We start from the raw sequence: 21355 nt of genomic DNA on the forward strand, positions 1-21355 counted from the left end.
CCATAATTCATGGAAAATATATATAAAATAAAGGAAATTGTTTAACATACTCAATGCACAAAATTTGTCTAACAATTTAATTGAAACAAAAAAATTACAATATCTAAGGATACAATATTTATGAATACATATTTTCTTATAAATTTATTAGAAAAAACAAAAATCCCTATACATTAACTAAAGGAGATTCTATTAAAATAGTACTACTAATAATTTTTGTAATAACAAAAGTGATTAAATAAATTTTAAACTTTACAACATAGAAAAATTACTATTAATATACAAAGTACAGTGAAATGTATAAGAGTAATTAACCAGTATTACTTTGATAAATCACGATAAAATATGTAACGTAAACATTAGCAATAGAAACACAACCAACATTCATATAATTTTGTAAACAATGTAACTTCTAGCTATTCTAATTTTTATTTATCCATACTATAAATTATATTAATATCACCAGTAATAGTATTAAAAATACTAAATCATATTATTACATAATTTGCATACACAATATATAACTATTTCTATGTTGAATAATAAAACTAATCTTTCCAACAAAGCCTCAAAAATTATAGGGAAAAAATATAGAACAACATGCGAATTAACAAACAAATTCGCCGAAACATAAAAACAAAAATCACAGCATTAAATGCAAAATTATACTCAACCATGAATGAGGGAATATTCAAATATATAAATATTCATTTTTTTTTATATTTCTACATATTCATCGAATTATAATAACATTAATTATTTTTCATCTAATTAATATATTAATTAATATATTAATTAGATACACATTCATCTAATTATAATATTAATTAGTTACGTATTCATCTACTTAAAATATAATATTATTAAATTCTTCAATTATAAATGAAAAGTGAATACACACCTTCACTACAAAATATTAAAACCCTTCTCACCTAACATTATATAAAGGCAATAACCATTTCCTCACCTACCAGTCAACCACAATTACTCATGTAAATTTTCTCTCATATCTAAAACCACTTCCATCTTCCATATTTCTCTCTGTAAACATCAAAGATCCAATTTGCTAAAAAATGGCTATGCAACCAAATGAAATAAACCCACGACAAACCATTACAAAGTTCGGCACAGTGATTTTATCCGATCAACAATCACACATGGTACGTATTGAAATTTATTTATTATTTATTTATTATTATTATTATTTTTTTGAATACATTTCCTTGTATCATCTAGATTAAAAAAAACTATAACATTCATATTAATTAATACAACAGGTCTTTCAAGAAAGACTTCAAGCACAATTTCAAGGTGAGCTAGGACCAACATGCCAACTTGAAAACATACAAAAATTCTGGACAGTAGAAGTCAAACTACTTTCCGACGGAAAAATGTGCTTCGATGATGGATGACAGAAATTCCATTGTGATAACGACTTGAAAGCTGGAGATGTAGTGACTTTTCATCTGATTTCACCCAATTCTTTCCACGTGGATATATATGATGGTGCTCACAATGTCTTAAACGCCAAAAACCACAATGAGGTAACATAAATAATAAAAAGTCCATTATTAATGCTTTAATTCAATACACGATATTACATTGATAGATTAATAAATAAAACAATGTTGCAATATATATTTTGCAGTGATGACAGATGACAAATGGAATGTTTTGAAGAATTGCTGATAAGGTAAGTTGTCACGACCGCACTTGCTAAGGATAGCATAATCGGGGAACCGTGACTATGGGCGGAGATATAAGAAGCGGGGAAAGAAATAAGGGAAAATAAAATCAAACATTGATTGGGGACATGACTAATCAAGTGCTGATACATAGAGGAAAAGATACTCGCTTATGCAAAACTCGAGTAATTGTTTGTAAAAATTTTCAAAATATCAGAGTTTTGAACAAAATAGACTTGAGTCTTTTAAGATGCACAGCGGAAGGAAAAGAACGCGGTTCCATGTATGGAGACATGAACCTCCGAGAGACCTAATCTGACAGAATTAAATGTATTGTCTCAATAGCACTTCCTCCACCACTTCACTGCTCAACCTGCACATTTAGAAATATATGCAGGGCTGAGTACAAAAGTACTCAGTGAACACATTGCCGAAAGATACAAAATATACATTTGGAAATATTGTCAAGCCATTATCACAGTAATACTCAAGGATTTTATTAAAAAGACCTGAGCTTACTAAAAATCATTTTTCGACTGCAGTCCATTTTCTTTCTGTATTTTGCCATATCTGATTATCTTGTGCTGTAGAGATGGGGCTCTCTCACGGTCACATCAACATTCTTGTGCCGTAGAGATGGTGTTCTCTCACGGTCACATCAACATTCTTGTGCCGGGAAGGTGGCCACCTTCCTCGGTCACCAGACCTGCCCTCTGGCCATAGGTCTCCTGTGTACACTAGTCCGAGTAGGGACACCACCCTCACTTGGACCCGAATTCGATTCACATATCATCATTCATAACTCACTTGGCCTCACGCCAAAACAGATAGGCATCATACACAAAACATTTTGGCAAGACAACATCACTTAAAAATGAGCAACGAACATAAGTTCAAGTTTTCAAAATCATTTGAAAATAACTTTATTTTTATGCACATTAGTATGTAGGATAGAAAAGTTCACCTCGTATGCTTTCCAATATTTTCGAAAATAATTCTCCGCTTCACAATGTTACTTTCCTCTCAGTTCTCCCTTTTTGACGTGGCATAAACACAACGTACAAATAAGTTTCAAGGAAAATAATAACTTGATGCTGCCTTTTATTCTATGCTTCTTCTACTAATTAATGTGGTTCATGCTAACATTTTAAAATGAACTCTTAAGACTAAATTATTTTAACCTTACATACATCATTTGAAAAGCAATGCAAAAATATTAATTGATCTTTCATATAAACCTAGACTTAATTATATTTCCTTCCAAAAGATTTTATTTTAACATCGACCAAGACTCCCTTTTTATTTTCAGCCAACAATTAAATCTTGGAATTGGATCATTGTTCAATTATCTACTGCACACATTAATATTTAAAAGGAATTGGGCTCAGATTAATTCCTTTATTTATTTAGCCCAAAAGAAATTAATAATTCCTCTCAGCCCAATAAGAAGGAATTGACCCAACTATAAATACCCAACCTTATCTTCCTCACTCATTCGACCCTGGTTCTAAAATGAGCAGCTCCTCCTTTCTCTCTCACCACCTGCTGCCGCCATCCTTCCCGCCGGTGCCACCTACCACCGCCGGCGCATCCGCTGCGGCCGCCTCCCTCTCCCTTTTACCTTACCTCTCTCTTCTTATGTAGGGAAGAACCCTTTTGGAGAACATTGGCTATTTCCATGATGTATTGTACCTCCTTGGAGTGTGAGCATGAAACGATGAACGAGCTGTCTGGGACTTGCACGTCTCTAATTGTAATAGATTTGGATCGATAAATTCGTATATTAGGACCTTATCGGACTTCGGATGGATATGCCGAACATTACAAACTTTTATTTGGTTCCCTTCTTTTAGTTGTACTTGAAACATTCATCGGAAAACAAAACAACACCATTATTGTATGTCTCGTCTTGATTCTTTTATAGCTCAATATTGTTTCATTCAAAATATATAAAGGGCAGGTTCTTAATTTTACAAGAATCACTTATTTGATATTATTTATGGTTAAGCTAATAATAATTATAATAATAGTAATAATTATATGTTTTGAAAGTCCGGGTTATTACATAAGTGAATTTTAAAAACTATGATTTGTAAAACAAACAATATGTATTTTTAATTGATTATGTTTTAAGTACTCTATCTGTAGTGACAGTATCAAATATCTACTCATCAATTAACATCTATTTTGAATTATATTTATGATGCAATTATCGATAACATGATATTTATTACAAATATAACATCTAAAACATAAATATATCAAATACTATGTATATCTTCAATAAATAATAGCTGAAAAAATGGAGCAAATTCTTAACTCGTAAAAATGTATCACTTTTATCTCATAATAGTACAAAAAGATTAACTTGCACACACACATAAATTACTATCTGTTTTGTATTATGCTTATAACACTATTATAGAAAACATGATATTTATTACAAATATTAACATCTATTAACTTAAATTTTGATTAATTAAAAATTTATGATAGAATTTTAAGATTCATGTATGTATGTAATAATTTACATGTATAGATTAATATTGTATTTTGGTTGCTGATATCATCCTATTTGTATGAATTGATTCATAGTAGTACTTTTTTAGATTTTATTACTTTAGAATTTATGATATAGTAATATTTAGATTTGTTATGTATGTAATTGTTAAAATTTTATATTGCAAGTAGATCTATGCTTTTATATTCACTACTACCAAAACACTATTATTTTCATATTTTCTTTAGTAAGTACTATTATGAAACAACATACCTTATTTCACTATTATGATATTACTCTCTTTTGTTAGTTACTATATTTATATAATTAAAAATATATTGTAAGTACAATATGAAAGCTATTACAATAATAACTCCGGTAAAATATCAACTTATAGTACTATTACTACTACTACTTGAATCCAATTGTTCAAAATATAAAAATTAAATGTAAATATAAATAACATTCAATGCATACAAAATATACAAACATACCAAAATAAAACAACTGGACCATATTGAAAACATAAAAAATCTAAAACTAATCGACAAAATATTAATGACAAACACTTTTGATCAAATTCATCATTACATTACCACCGACTGACAATTCTCCTTTCACATTGAAAATGCTAAAATACAAAATACATCTCATACGTACATCATCCGATTCAATATAACATATATTCATTATATCATAAAATGTGTTACTACAATAAATACTTGAGTATAAATGTCTAACATCAATATAGAATATCATGTAATTTGTTCTAACTTTTTATAAATACTTTACTATTAATATAAATTTGTTAATCAATGTTTAACGTCCACTATAATTTTACTATACAATACGCAATAAATGTAATTCTTTTTACAATTCATTATACATGCATCTTTGTATATCTCTGTAATTAACAAAACTGACAAAACACACAAAATCTTGAAAACAACAACCAAATAATGAACCAAGTTGAGTAAATGTTTATGTATCAAAAAGCACTACAAAAGCAATACAGTCAATTATTAAATCTATAAATATAAAACCCTATTATATCACTAATTATATCACTATGATCCTCTCTTTAATTCAATGACACGTAAAATCCCATGCATATTATATGGACTTCTGGTAGTACAAATTAAGTTACTTTAAACAACAGAAATACTACTAATAGCATTGAATTAACATTATAAATAAAAACTTATTGTGCACAAATTGTAATTAAAAAAACAACATTAGTATTAAATTAATAGTAAACCTCATTAAATCATTAACTTTGATCAAAATAAGACTTATCCCACAAAGATTAAAAACATTAACTTAATAGCAATTTTTAAGTATTTATGTAACTTTTATACATCAATTGTAAATAACACGCATTTCCAAGACATTTCAAAAATAATACGAAATATAATATCACAAAAATACATCCTAAAAATTTCTACAAATTAAAAGTGGAACATACACTTAGAATAGAAAATTTATCCCATCTATTTTAGGTGAAATATGAATTATATAAAACTTTTTTTTTATAATTTGAACCTCAATCTAAATAATATGTAATTTCAATCCAACTTTAAGTTCAAACACATTTTAACTCAATTTTTGATTTTACACTTATCTTAAATGTAAAACATAAAAACATTATGCCAAATATAATTGATAAGGCTCGTTTCATACATTGGTTAAGGGTTAAAATTCTGTGCATTTGGGGCGCTAATGTGCGTTTATGAGTTCAGGTGCGTAGTAAATCTGCCGAACCTAGGAGTTGCTGTTACCTGACATGGCAGATGCAAAAGAGATGAAATTAAAGTAAAAATCAGAAGTCGTCGTCCAGACCTGGGAGAATCAAAAGTTGGCGACAGGAGCAGAATGGAGCAAGAGCTGATTATTTTAGAGAGTCTTATTCAAGGGCAAAAGCGTCCAATTACCGGAGGGATACCCTAGGGATCAGAGCCTCACATATATAAAGAGCTCAACCTTGAATAACAAGACAACCACTTCTACACTCACTTTTAGCTCAAGCTCTCGTTCCATTCCTTAGTTCCACACTTCAAATTTCTCATTTCACTTGCTGCGCACTTGGAGATGGAGGATAATGGCCACCGTGGTTCTCATCATCATTATTTTGTTGCTGTGTAACACTGCCTTGTGAAGGCGAAGAAACAATATTTACTTTGCTTTTGTTTAGTTTGTTTTCGTTTAGTACTCGTTGGTTTTTAAGTTTCATAACTCTAGTTCTTGCTTTGATCTACTGGATTCGAACCTATTTCTCTTTATTATGAAAGTTTATGTTGGCTTTTGTTGGATCTCGCTGAGTTGATCTTTATTTCTTGCTTTTTTACTTTCGTTCTTTGTTTATTGTTGGATGTTTGGAGCTAAGATCTGCTGGTTTGTTGTTGGAGGTTGGGGATTTGTGTATGGAGATGTCTGGAATTGTTGAATCGTGGTGTATTTGAGTTGGAGTTTCGCGTATTTGGTTTGGTGTTTGCTGTTTACGTTGTGCATGATTATGGCTGTTCACTTTCGGTTTCTGCATCCTTTAGGTCCAGTAGCGTAGATCTGTTAGTTTAGGCTTTAATTTCTCATTTTAAGTTTAGATCTGAAGTTTGCTCTGTTTTCATGGTGTTTAATACTCTGTTTTATCTGCTATTCTCGTTTGATTCCCGAAGAAGATGAAGTTGTTGGTAGTTAGAACCAGATCTGCTTTTGTCAGTAACGTCTACTCTAGTCTCTTCAATAATCTGTTTATTCCTTTCGAAAATAAAATAAGAGTTTTAACAATATTAAATCACTCGAAAGGTGATTTATAGTATACAAACTCTAACAATTTCTTCATAAGATGTAGCTCCACGAACTATGTTTAACAAACATCTCAAGTAGTACATTTCACCAGAACCAGGAGCAATATAAAACATTCTCCCAATAGCAAATCTCTGCTTCCGAGGTTGCCAACAATTACCCTTCCAAATAAATCTTGTTGGAAACTCTTCTAAGTGAGATCCCTACCTTGAGGATATATTTTATTTGCTTCCATCCAACCTAAAAACTTGCTTTGATGACCTGTTTTTCGATCCAAAATAATATCAAGAGGTTCAGATTAAAAAAACATTACACTCTGTTCATTTTCAAAATGGAAACTCAGTCTCTTAACTGTTCAATCAATTTCCTTAATATTCTAGGTGAAACAAAAACCCAAAAAATAATATTTTTTTTCATAAAATTCCATTCCTAGATGAGTTATCACCCCTACCAAACATGGCTTAAGATAAACTAACTTGTTACAGATTTTACACTAACAACGCATGAAGCAACTAAAACAATTGGAACATCCAGCAATGCAACAACAACAACAACAAAAAAGAAGAACATTGTTCCATCAGTGAAAATACACAAATATAAAACAAATCCACATATAATAATGACATCTACTTTTAAAATCAATTATGACTTTATCACCGATTGACATACTCTTTCAAATAAATAATAACAAAATTCAAAATATATTTTCTTACATCATTCGTGCTACTACATGGCACAATACCTCCAATCTATATAAATATAAACATACCAAGAGTATGAACTTTTGAAGAATATACAGTCTTATAATCCGATGTTTGGATTTACATCAATGGGAGACAAGATTTTATGGGAGGCAAGATTTTATAAATCCATGTTTGGATTTACATCAATGGGAGGCAAGATTAATACTCCCACCGTCCGTGAATAAGAGTCCCATTACATTTCAGCACAGGTTTTAATAAGGAGTAAACATCTTAATAATGGGAGATCTACTCCCACACACTTTTATCTTAAACTACACCACAATATTATTTGACCTTGTCTACCCACTCTTACCTACAAAATCAAACCACTTTTCATCATCAACATTAAACATACAAAAAGATTTTAAAGAAAACACTCTACCCTGATATTAAGGCTAAGACACCACCTCCAACTCCACCTCCGAAGCTAAAATGGAGACTAAATTAATTAAAAAAATACCTAAAATTTCCAATGCCGCACGTTCCGACAAGTGAATGCTTCCGATCTGAAATTTCATCCTTCTGATACCTAACAGCAAGAAGTACATACAAAAATTCAAAGAAAATTACAATTACAAAAGATTTATTACAAATGAAGAAGAGTCACAACACTTGAGAAATTGTATTTTTTGGTGTCCTCGACACAAACGCAAGGCTCATTAAATAAGCGAACTTATCAAACAATTTAGCAATTTTTCATTTAATTAATGGATTCCAAGGCTTCTTATTTCAGACATGAGTCATCCCATTCTTTAGGCTTTTTGAAAAAACGTGAACAAAGCTGACAAGATTCCTCACCATATTTCATACTGATTAAAGCTGAAAATATTCCTCACCGTATTTCTTGCCATCATTATGAATGTGAAAATTTATTTTATAATTTTCTTCACAAAGGTTAGTTATTTTTTAAAGATTATTATTATAATTATTTTTTACAACATTAGAATTCAATTAAGATAGGATTACATTTTAAATAGAAGAAACACGAGCTGTCAATAATTAATTTTGAATATTACATATAATCTTAATATGATATTAATTAATTATTTTCATATCATTATAAAATTAATTAGTTACATTTCATCATTGAATGTTCTAAAAGTATGATGTCAATAATTAATTTTGAATATCAAGTATCAGTCTTGAGCATAACACAACTAACAACATTAATATTAACAGGAATGTGATCAAACAATAATATTAATGTATATTTATATAATGATTTTTAAGAATGTAACTATACTCTTTTGCACTATTAGTAGATATTCATCAAATTATAATATTAGTTATTTATCTTTCACCTACCAATAAATAAAACCAACAACCAATACACCAACACAAAACAAAAACTCAAGCGAATCTTCTCTTAAATTACAAATCAATTAAAATCTGTAAAAAATCTCTATAACCAAATGGCGACATCAACGGACAAATTATACATGGACGACAATATTCCAGAATTCTTCGTGATGATTGTTATAGCATTCAATGCATACAAAAATATACATATATGAAATAAAACAATTGCACCACATTGAAAATATAACATAATCTAAAGGTATATCCCCCGCGCGTTGCGCAACTGACGAAATTCAATATTTAAGAATACATATTTTCTTATAAATTTATAACAAAAACATACTCTCTCTAGTTAAGACTAAGGAGATTATTTTAAGATTTCATACCAAAAATATGTAACAACTAAGTAGTATTATTTTAAGATTTCATACTCATTTCTAACAGTAGTATTACTATTAACTTTTGTCATAAAAGTAAATGATTCAATCAATTTGAAATTTTACAACATAGAAAAATTACTATTAATATATTGAATTTAAGTAATTAACGATTAATATTACTTTGACATGTCACAATGAAATATCTAATATAAACGTACTACTACAAAATCAAAAATGAAATTATATATAGTACACCCCTGTACTCATTCTCGTAAACATATACGTAAATATCTTTCTCTACATATCTACATACTATATAACAAAATATATAAAAAATTCTTGAAAGAACAACTAATAAATTAAACATGTAAAGAACATATTTTTCTCTAAATATCTACTACCAATGTAACAACACTTTATTATTACAAAAGTAGAACTATATTTAAGATAATGATCTCCAAACATAATATTAATAGCCAGCCAGTCACATTTTCCTAAGTGATTAAAAAAGTAAATATACTAAAATATTATTAAATAGTTGATCCTACGTAATGGCAAGTGGCAACAACTACTACACCCACATAGAAACAACTCATGTATATCTTTTTATTTTTTTTTGTTAAAGTGTATATCTTTTTCATTTACCAAATAATAATGGCAACAACCACGACACCTATACAATATCTATACTCAGTGTAAATCTTATCATACCTCAAAACAAATCTCATCTTCCACAATTCTCTTTGTTAATCTCAGTAATTTTCTTTGTTCAGAATGTCTACATCATCAGATTTCTCATTAGATTGGAATGACATTCCAGAGTTCTACACAATATTTACACCCGAATAACAATCCAAGTTAGTATGTATTTGTTAATTGTCAACATATGCTGAAGATATCTTTTGAGAAAAATTTTCACTTGTACTAAAATTTGTTTAGTACTTATAGTTTTTTTTTTAGTACTTATAGTTTTTTTTTTCAAAATAATTCCTAGTATTATCTGCATTCACAAAAGTTTAATAACATTTATGTTAAATAATAAAACAAATCTTCCCAACACATTTCCAAGAAAAATATCAAGTAAGGATAATAGGCCTAGACTGCATACTTCAAGACAAATCTTCTGGACTCGATTTATTTTAACACAAATAATACCCGCAAGTGTACGGGGCTAGTGTAGCAATTAGCAAACAAGAGTATCGTATCCCACAGAGACAAGATTGTATCAACTCAAGTACCACGAACAAACTTTGACTACTATCTAGATAATCCAAAGAGAAAAGGTTTTGTTCTAACACTACTATAAGCATATAACAATGAAAAATGAATTAAAAGTAACAAGAGGAAATAAACACAAGCGAAAAGATACCACAAAGAGAAGAGTAGAGTTTTGGATCCAACTACAATGGAATTTTCGTGAATTGATTCAACAACTTCGATTACTCATTTTATGTCTCTAGGATTACTAGGAAAGTCGCTAGTCTAGGTTGAGCCCCCTCGCGAGTGTACTCACTCCATTGATTAGCCCTTAATATTGAAGTCTCCTTCTAATATGTTTAGATTAACTCCAAAGAACAAAAGACCCAAGCCCTCACTAAGGTTCCCTTCTCTCGAGTGTAGATTATCAAAGTGATGCTCACTCTTTTATCAAACCTAGATAGGTATCTCTCGATTACAACTATAAAGGTAAACAAACTCAATTGGTAGCTAAGCAATTGAATTGAAAAGGCACAAGAATGAACAAAGAAACCACAAGAGCTAAGCAATCTAAAGAAGTCCTTGAATTAATCACAAACATCCATTGTAGTCTTCACCAAAACTCCACAATAAAATTAGCTACTCATGTTCTTCATGAAAACCAAAATAATGGATTCAATCAAATACATCAAAGAAAGCAAATAAATACTCCTGTGGAATGATTCTATGGATTAGAGACTCCAATCTCTCGATTTGTAGTCTTCAATCTTCAAATCTCTCTTCAAGGTGTTCTTGGGGAAGTGTGGAATGTGTGATAGGCGGTGGAGTGTAGCATGTGTGAACCCTAGGTGTTCTTCCTTTTAATCCCCATAAAAAATCGCGTTTTTGGCATAAAAATACGCCAAAATAGCGTACCCGGCCGGGTAGAATTATAAAGAGTAAAGTTCACCCGGCCGGGTGGTCATTTTTGACCACTTTCTGACTGTTTCCGCGCAGAACGCTGTACCCGGCCGGGTGGTTAATTCACCCGGCCGCGTGAATTTTCTGGAACGCGCAGTGTTCTTATATCGGCCATAACTTCTTCTACCGAACTTCGATTGAGGCGTGCGAGATACCCATGCGAAGCTCTTTCGAAGACGAAGAGATTGATATGCATTAGGAGCTGATTGGACTTTAAAATCTCCAGTTAATATTGTCTCAAACCAAGGCTGCTGCACATCCACATATTTTGTACCTTTTTCTACACATTCTTAACAAAATGGTCAAATACCAAAATAATAGAGAAGTAATCATAATCATATCCGATAATAGACGAAATGTGATCAAAACCATGCAAGATTACCCTCTAAAACCAAGCAAAATCCAAGTACGTCAGATGTCCAAAAGAATACCAACAACAACAATTAAGAATTTACAGTAAATTCAACTTTGTCAATTAATATTTTAAATCTCCATTTTTAAAATCTCAATATTTTAAATCTCCATATTTTAAATCTACACACATATATATAGGATTGTAATCAATTGAGATTTTTTATGCTAATTGAGAAATGAGATGCAATATCAGCCACTCATTTTTATTAAATGAGTGGTCCAGATTTTGCCACATAAAATATAATTTTAGATTAATTTATTATGAAAGGGTAGAATAGTAATTCCGTGTTTTAGTTAGGAAAGGGGTTTAGATTCATCCTCTTCTCAATTACACGAAGATCTCCATCTCACGAACCTTAGCTTCAGTTTTTGAATTTGTGTTGAATTGAGCAGATCCGCGAGCTGAAATCGAAGCTCGGAGAAGACGATGCGGAGAAGGCGAAACTGGAGATCAAGATCGGCGCGGCGGAGGCGGACGATCAGTATCTGGACGGCGGCAGGGAAAACTGAGCTTCAATTTTTGAATTTGTGTTGAATTGAGCATATCTGCGAGCTGAAATCGAAGCTCGGAGAAGACGATGCGGAGAAGGCGAAACTGGAGATAGAGATCGGCGCGGCGAAGGCGGAGGATCATGATGTGGACGGTGGCGGGAAGAGGAGGAGGCGAGGTGGCCGAATTCTGGCGACAAATCCAGCTCCGCCGGATCCAATCCGAAGGATATCCTCGAAATACAATCAAAGGAAAATCCTCGACGCCTCCAGACAAGCCCCCTCTCTCTCTCACGCGCGGTTTAACGCCGCCGCTGTTCACCGCGCTTCGCCGCTCCTGCTGTACGAAGCTCCGAACAGCTTCTCTTCTCACGCCGTCGCTTCGCCGGAAGCTTAATTGTTGATTCGAGTATGGATTTGGAGGTATTAAGCTTTGCATTATCAATTGTGTTGGATGTGAACTGATTTTTAGTGAGAGAAATTGCTATCTCTGTTTTTTCGCCGGAGCTCTGTGTAAAAGTCGACTATTTTGAAGTTCATCTTCACGATTTTCGCTGTTTTTATCAAAATGCTTGAACATTTGGGAAAAAATCTGAAAATACTGATTTCTGCTCATTTCAATGCTGAATTTCGCTTTTATCTCGCGACTTCAGCATAAATCTTGCAATTTTTTATTTAATTCGATTTATGCCTCTCAAATCTGCTTCGTAAATCACTTGCATTTGCTCGTTGACATAATAACGTTTGTTGTTGACATAAATTATATAAGTCGTTGACACAAATTTTATGAAAAATGTTGTTGACATGAGTTATATGTAAAACATTGTTGTTGATATGCGTAAAACATTGTTGTTGACATAAATAATATAGGTTGTTGACATGAAAATATTTGTGGTAGACATTAATTATTGTGTATATGATTGTTGATGATGCAAAGAGATAATAAGTGATTGTTGTGTTCATATGTTGAGCAATAAATGAAGTGTTTGTTCACTGTAAAAATTGAATAGAAATAGTGTGATTGGTGGTGGAGAAAGATGTGGAGAGTCATGTTGTGGAAGGTGTGGGAGTTGTGGATGAGATGGAGCTGTGGGTGATGGTGAGGAGGGTTGAGTTTAGGTTGTATTTTTTGTGTAATTGTACGATGAAATTTGTGAAATATATGGATGCAGTTTTTAATTCGATTATGTTGCTGGAATTTTTGAGTTGTGTAGATAAGGTGTTTGTGATATTGCCTAAAATAGTATTGTTGACATAAATTATATAAGTTGTTGACATGAAAATGTTTATTTTTTTACATGAATTATATAGCTCGTTGACATAATAACATTTGTTGTTGACACGATTTATATAGATCGTTGGTATAAATTTTATGAAAAATGTTGTTGACACAAATTATATGTAAACAATTATTGTTGACATGAATTAAAAGTAAAACATTGCTGTTGACATAAATAATATACGTCGTTGACATGAAAATATTTGTTGTTGACATAATAGTTGACATAAATAAAGTTGTTGTTGACATCGTAGTTGACATAAATAAAGTTTGTTGTTGACATTGTAGTTGACATAAATAATGTTTGTTGTTGACATTCGATATTCTCGCTATTGATATGTGAATTATAAGTGTTATTTGTTAATTGTTGACATTTTAATACGAGTTGTTGACATTCGATATTCTCGCTATTGATATGTGAATTATAAGTGTTATTTGTTAGTTGTTGACATTTTAATACGAGTTGTTGACATTCGATATTCTCGATATTGACATGTGAATAGTAAGTGTTATTTGTTAGTTGTTGACATTTTAATACGAGTTGTTGACATTCGATATTCTCGGTATTGATATGTGAATTGTAAGTGTTGTTTTTTAGTTGTTGACATTTTAATACGTGTTGTTGACATTCGATATTCTCGGTATTGATATGTGAATTGTAAGTGTTATTTGTTAGTTGTTGACATTTTAATACGAGTTATTGACATTCGATATTCTCGGTATTGATATGTGAATTATAAGTGTTATTTTATTGAATGTTGAAGATTTGAAGATTTGATGATTTGAATATTGAAGAGATTTGAAGATTTGAATGTTGAAGATTTGAAGATTCGAAAATTTGAACATTTGAATGTTGAAGATTTGAAGATTTGAAGATGTGAATATTGAAGATTTGAAGATTTGAAGATATGAATGTTGAAGATTTGAAGATTTGAAGATTTGAATGTTGAAGATTTGAAGATTTGAATGTTGAAGATTTGAAGATTTGAAGATATGAATGTTGAAGATTTGAAGATTTGAAGATATGAATATTGAAGATTTGAAGATTTGAATGTTGAAGATTTGAAGATTTGATGATATGAATGTTGAAGATTTGAAGATTTAAATGTTGAAGATTTGAAAATTTGAATATTTGAATGTTGAAGATTTGAAGACTTTGTAGCTAGAATTTTAGAGAGGATTTTAGGAAAATGATTTCAAACACAATTTAATGAAAAGACAATTATACCCACTTGTTGACATAATGTAATATTTGTTGACATTTTGTTAATCTTGTGGATTAGTGGCCCATATTGCATCTCATTTCTCAATTTAGCTAAATAATCTCAACCTAACAAGACCCTATATATACATATATATTATTTAAAATATTAGCATTATTCGCTTTTATAATAATATTATTACCACAATTACAAATCTTACACGGAGTACTATATATTCAACTTTTCCAAATACATGTATTAAATTCAAATCTAATTCAGTAACAATAAATATGTAGAATACATAATACAAATGCATTAGTCAATGAAAATACACAAATATAAAACAAATCCACATTTGTAATAATATATGGTACAATACCTCCAACCTATATAAATATAATCTTCTAGACATGCAAAGATGTAAACTTTTGAAGAATATTCGGTCTTATACTTCCATGTTTGGATTTACATAAACGGGACGCAAGATTAATACTCCCTCCGTCCGCCATTAGAAATCTCATTTCTTGGTAAACAAACTCCTATTCGCAAACGGACTAAAATGCCAAAATATGACTCCTATTCACGGACGGAGGCAGTAATAGTCATAATGGTGCATGAGAGATCTTCTCCCATATCCTCTTGCCTTACACTATACCGCAATATTATGTCACCTTCTATACCCGCTTCTACCTAGAAAATCACACTACTTTTCATCATCGACATCAAACATCCAAAAAAGTTCTAAAGAAAACACTCCCGCCTCACCTCCTTAAGGCTAAGACACCACCGCTGACTCCACCTCCGAAGCTAAAATGAAGACTAAATTAATGAAAAATTACCTAAAGTTTCCAATGCCGCACATTCTGACAAGTGATTGCTCCCAGTCTGAAACTTCGTCGATCTTATAACTAATTCCACTTGCATATCCTCTCCGTCTGACATTGAATCATGAAGAATCTATAGCAAATTAAATGTATTGCTACTATGAGTCGGTTCAATGTATAATCCCTAAAGCAAGAAGTACATACAAAAATCCAAAGAAAATTAAAGTAAAAATAGATTTATTACAATTGCAGAAGAGTCTCAAGACTTGAGAAGCTGTAATTTTTCGTGTCCTCACCAAAAGTGCAAGGCTCATTAAATAAGTGCAGTTGGCAAACTCTTACCAATTTTTAATTCAATTTATTTATGCTTCACGCTTTTTGAAAACATGAACAAAGATGACAAGAATCCTCACCATATTTTATGCTGAAAAAGCTGAAAATATTCTTCACCATAATTCATGCTGTCATTTTGAATGTGAGAATTTATTTTATACTTAATCACATCACTAATCTGATCACACAATGCTATGCTTCAAAACGAAAAATATATCAAACAAAATGCAAACAGTAAACATTTTGCGCATGATTAGTTTAATTCATTATTCCAATACCATTTTCGCATAGGCCCACCTCACCCATTTTAAAAATTAAACTGCTGTTACAAATCTTATTGTACTACAATAAATGTTAAAAATATAAAAATTAAAATTATAAATGTAAATAATATTCAATACATACAAAAATATACGTATAATACAAAACAAAACAATTGGATCATTGAAAATATAACAAAATATAAAACGAATCAACAAATATTAATTACATATGAATTCATCATTATATTTCCACCAATTGACAATTCATACTCAGTTTTTCAATTTCCAAAAAACTTAGCAAAATTTTACCCATATTTCAAAACAATGTAATACAACATATCGAAAATCTAAACTCATTAATTAAATACTATTGACAATATTTATTGTCATTAACTATACATATAATTTTAAATTAAAAAAAGCCTACAAAAACAATAAGTAAAACAAAACAGCAATACACTATTATTGCTTATTAAACACTTTATCTACATTCCAACTAATTTATGTGATTCGTATTGCAATATTCTCAATATAATTGAATAATTACATTTTTAGACATTAAAGCAAAACGTCGATTCACTTTTATATTTTTCTTCATCATCTACTTTATAATAATAATTTTTTAAATTTATTACTAAATCCTATTCTACTTTTCAACAAAATTTTTAATATTTATCACATAAAGTTCCAACTCAACAAACTTCCTGTGGCAAATATAATAAAATAATAATTGTCAGATTTTCAACAACTACAATCCAAAATCATTTACATCAGAGATCTACCAAATAAATAAGAAACCATCTCTGTGTCAAAAATATCTATTCTACAAAAACATACACCACAACATCAACATCTCATTCTAAACAAAATAAGAGAAGATATGGCGTTGTCAAAACAAAAAATATTACCATACGAAAATGTTCCAGAGTTTTTAAAAATATTCGACCAAGATGCGCAAACCAAGATGGTATGTAACTATTATTCTAATCTCTCAAATTTCATTTTTATGTTCATGTTTTTTATGATTTAAACTTATATTAAATAAATTATTTATTATAATTGGGAAAATAGATATTTCCAGTAAATTTCCAAGACAACTTTAGAGACAAGATTGATCCAATCTGCAACTTGCAAGACAAAACCGGAAGAACTTGGAAAATGAAAGTCTCAACAACTTCAGAGGGAAGAATAGCTTTAGATGATGGTTGGTCAACTTTTACCAACATTACGATCTGAGCATTGGAAATTTTATGACGTTTCATTTAATTGCTCAAAGTCATTTTTTTGTGAACTTATTTGATATCACAGGTTGTACTATACCGCTTAGACGTCTAAAAGGTAATGAGTTTACTACAGTATGAATTTCTTTTAATAATATTTTAAGATATTATAATTATGAAAATTTGCAGCCACAGTTGAAACAGACATTGCTTCTTCTTCGCAAACAACAGTTGCAGCGTCTTTCAAGTCTCAGTTGACAAAGAGAAACAAAAGATACTTCGTAAAATTTTATAGAGTCATTACACTAAAATTATGGATTTATTTTATTAAATAAGGAAATTAATAAAATTTCTTGTATTAAATATTGCAGAACATACCAACAAAATTCTGGAGAAGCCACTTAATGAACAAAGACAGGATTCTAGCAATTCTGGAATATGACGACAAAACATGGATTTCATTCATAAAGGAGACTACAGACCGAATAATACTTGATGCTGGATGGCCTGAATTCTTCAAAGACAACCCTCTCTATGTGGGAATGAAATTAAAGTTTAAATTGATGAACACAAATGATATCAAGTTCAGAGTCAGCATAACAAAGGTAAATGCACAAACTACTGTTAAATTTTTCTATCTTTTATTACTGAATAATATAAATTTAAAAATAACTTTGACCATTACATATACAGGATATGAAATGATTACTTGATCAGATCCATGTGAACAACCAAAACCAAGTCAATGGACGATGAATATTTCAACGATATGCTAAGTTATGCTATTTTGTACAATAATCTTTTGTTGAATTAATTTCATACTGCAAAATTTTAAGACAAATCTGTTACTCCGTATTAGCTAGCTAATACTTGATGTATTATTATAGTTATCTTTTTACTACATTAGAATTCAATTAAGATAGTATTACATTTTAAGTAGATAAATTATAATTTTATAATTAAAAAAATTATTTTAAACAACAATATCTACTCTTAAAAACTTATGTTTTCATTATAAGAATTAATATTTAAATGTTCTTGTTTTGTATAAATATTGTTATAATATTAAGACTTCAATTTTGAATAAATGAAATCAAGTATATATGATTTCTTGGATGCGACTAATATATTCTTACAAACAACTAATACATATAGGAATAACAATTTAAATTGTTTAATAGAGATTAAATTACGGACAAAAAGACAATAAATGAGAGTGGGTATACATTTTCGAAAAATGGTAGTAACATTTAAAATAACAATTTTGAATATCAAATATAAGTGTTGAGCTGTAACGCCCCGACTTTTTCTATTCCTTTAAGTTAATTTTTTTTTAATGACCGTCGAACTAATAGTCAAAAATCGTTTTGTTTTATTTTGAAAGATTATGAAATTTTTTTTTAGAGCTCATGTTTCTTCATGTCTTATTTAATTTTAGAGAATAGAGAATTTTAAATAGCTTTGGGAGTGAAATTTTGTGAATGCTCGATAATTATTGGAGATTCGTATTGCGCAGGAAATCACAGTTAAGGAAATAGAATAATATGTCAAAAAAAATTTAGGGCCTATCTATATTTATTTTATTAATGCATCGAGTCCAACTATTTTTTTTTGTATACTATTGGAGAAGCCCAACATGAGACCATACACGATATGCGATATGCTTCAGCTCAAATCTGCTCAAATCTTTTGTCAAATCCCTTCCCTGAGCATCAGGATAAATCAGAACAGTTTTCAACCATTATATATGCACCTTCTACCACTATCACACGTTTTCCACCCTTCTTAAATCCTGAAAAGAAAATAGAGAGAACTGTGAGTTAGAGAAGAGAGTTAGAGTTACCCAAAGTTGAATTCTTCAAGATCAGAAGGTAAATTCCGTTCCTCCCTATCTTCTTAGTAAATTCAATTCCACCCGATTCACCGACCCTTTCAATTTATTTCTTTTACCAAAGAAAAACCGAGAAGGGGCAGAGAAGCAATCGAACGGAGGATTTAGCGGTTCCAAAGCTGTGTCGAACTCGAAAATCTCCAGGTAAAATCTTCACCGCTGAGACATTCGTCTATTCTGCCGAACATATGCATTAGAACACACACAAACCCAACACGTTTTTCATAGGAGTATAACTTTCATTAGCAATAGTCAATTTGTAATCAAAACTGTCATCTCCCTTTCGTTTAACCCAATAGTAATTAAGAAAATAGGGAAGGGAATTTTGGTTAAAGATCCCACCTTTGAGTTGGGAAGTAGACCGGGATGGCGGCGGTAGCTCCGGTGAAATCGGCGCTGAAACTGCTGTGTATCTGGCGAAGCAGGCAACGACGGCGGCTCCTGGAGCTTCCACGGCGACAGCAGGTTGAGGCGGCTGGAGCTCGGCAGCGACGGTGGTGGCGCCATGGAGAATTTGCCGGTGCGTGAAAGAGGGAGGAAGAAGATTGGAGTTTCTGACTTGGGAATTTTAATTGTGAGGTGCAAGAGAGAGAAAGAATTGAAACTAGAATATGATGAAGAAGACGTAATGGGGTGATTGGGAGTATTTTAATTTAGTTGGGTGATTCCTTTTTCTTTTGTTTATTTTTAGTAATATCATAGTATAAGTTATGGACCATATTTAGTTTTGGATTTTTTTTTTGGGCCAAGTGAATTTATATTTAGGTTGGGCCGACAGGTGTTCAGTAATGGATCGAAGTATTTGTTTGAGTGATGTTGGACGGAGCTTTTAAAATACGAGAATCTAGGAACCTTTTTAAGAGGAGATGAAAAATAAAATGAGCACACACGTAAGGTGCATGCATTCTAATTAGATGTTTTCTTGAGTTTTAATGAGTTTATTATTTTATTTCAAAAGGGTTTTCTTTCGCAAGCGAGTTTTCAAGTTAAGAAGTGTAGGAGAACGAGGTGGGCTTTCTATCCTACATTATTATGTGGGCTAAAGTTTAAATTTACACAATAGTTTTTAAAGTATGAGTTATGAGCTTAAATTTCAAATATGTTGTGTCATGCCGTATTTTGTTTTAAGGATGTGCCAGTATCTGATCGCCCTAGTGGGGAGTGAGTCCCTACTAGAAGTTATGAGTTTAATCGAATTCGGGTTTGTTTAGGGAGTGAGTCCCTATTCAAGCTAGTGTACACAGAGGGGATCGTGCGCTATCTTTTGAGTTGGCCGGTCCGGTGATCGAGAATGTGGCCACGTTCTCGTTTCACATTTAAGGTTCAGATATGGTATGAGGAAGAGAGAAAATGGGCTGCAGCCTACTTTTGAGTGAGAAAATGTTTTGGTGACTTGGTCTTTTGTAAAACCCCGAGTTCACTTTTAAATGCTGACACAATATTTTATGAAAATTATTTTGGCACGTGTTCATTGGGTACATCAAGTACTCAGCCCTGCATATGTTTTAAAAATGTGCAGGTTGAGCTGTGACGAGCGCGGTGGGTGTTGAGCAAGGTCGTTGAAGAAATTTCATGTTCAGAATGTGTCATGTCTTCACACGTGGCATATTCCTTCTCTCGAATGCTTCCGCTGAGTAGTTGTCTTTCTTTTGAGTTCTTGTATTGCTGAGATAATATTCTTTTGAGTTGTTGACTATTGAGATACTCTAATTTTATTCGAGCTATTCCCATTATTTTCGACTTTTGGTCGAGTTTCGTTGGTTCCTCCTTTCTTCCCCGCTTCTTTAATCCTCCCATAGTCGCGATTCACCGTGTTTTCTATCCTTAGAAAATGCGGGCGTGACAAGTATAGCACAACTAACAACAATAATATT

General features: G+C 31.2%; 1 protein-coding gene and 2 long non-coding RNA genes across 5 annotated transcripts; 2 read left to right on the top strand and 1 right to left on the bottom strand.

Moving 5' to 3' along the window:
• The first annotated feature begins 17217 nt into the window (after positions 1-17217).
• On the top strand, positions 17218-18508 carry LOC125191768 (uncharacterized). Of its 2 annotated transcripts, none has more exons than XM_048089180.2 (6): positions 17218-17337; positions 17442-17574; positions 17679-17708; positions 17780-17871; positions 17962-18195; positions 18284-18508. In XM_048089180.2, exons 1-6 carry the CDS (start codon positions 17251-17253, stop codon positions 18293-18295), a joined length of 588 nt encoding a protein of 195 aa, XP_047945137.2. In that variant the 5' UTR covers positions 17218-17250; the 3' UTR covers positions 18296-18508. The 2 variants fall into 2 exon arrangements, with proteins under 2 accessions (XP_047945137.2, XP_088925765.1); XM_089069639.1 differs by having other exon boundaries at positions 17786-17871.
• Positions 18509-19087: 579 nt separating this feature from the next.
• Positions 19088-21214, top strand: LOC125192707 (uncharacterized). The gene is made up of 4 exons (XR_007171458.2): positions 19088-19461; positions 19546-19625; positions 20440-20489; positions 21001-21214. It is a non-coding gene; the product is annotated as an uncharacterized LOC125192707 (long non-coding RNA).
• Positions 19138-21006, bottom strand: LOC148928521 (uncharacterized). Of its 2 annotated transcripts, none has more exons than XR_016137805.1 (2): positions 19824-21006; positions 19138-19653 (listed from the first exon to the last, which is right to left on the bottom strand). It is a non-coding gene; the product is annotated as an uncharacterized LOC148928521 (long non-coding RNA). The 2 variants fall into 2 exon arrangements; XR_016137804.1 differs by having other exon boundaries at positions 19138-19658.
• Positions 21215-21355: the final 141 nt, after the last annotated feature.

Source organism: Salvia hispanica, chromosome 4 (assembly GCF_029641045.1).
Source record: "Salvia hispanica isolate PSC_SH4W2 chromosome 4, Shi_PSC_v1, whole genome shotgun sequence".
NCBI lineage: Eukaryota > Viridiplantae > Streptophyta > Magnoliopsida > Lamiales > Lamiaceae > Salvia > Salvia hispanica.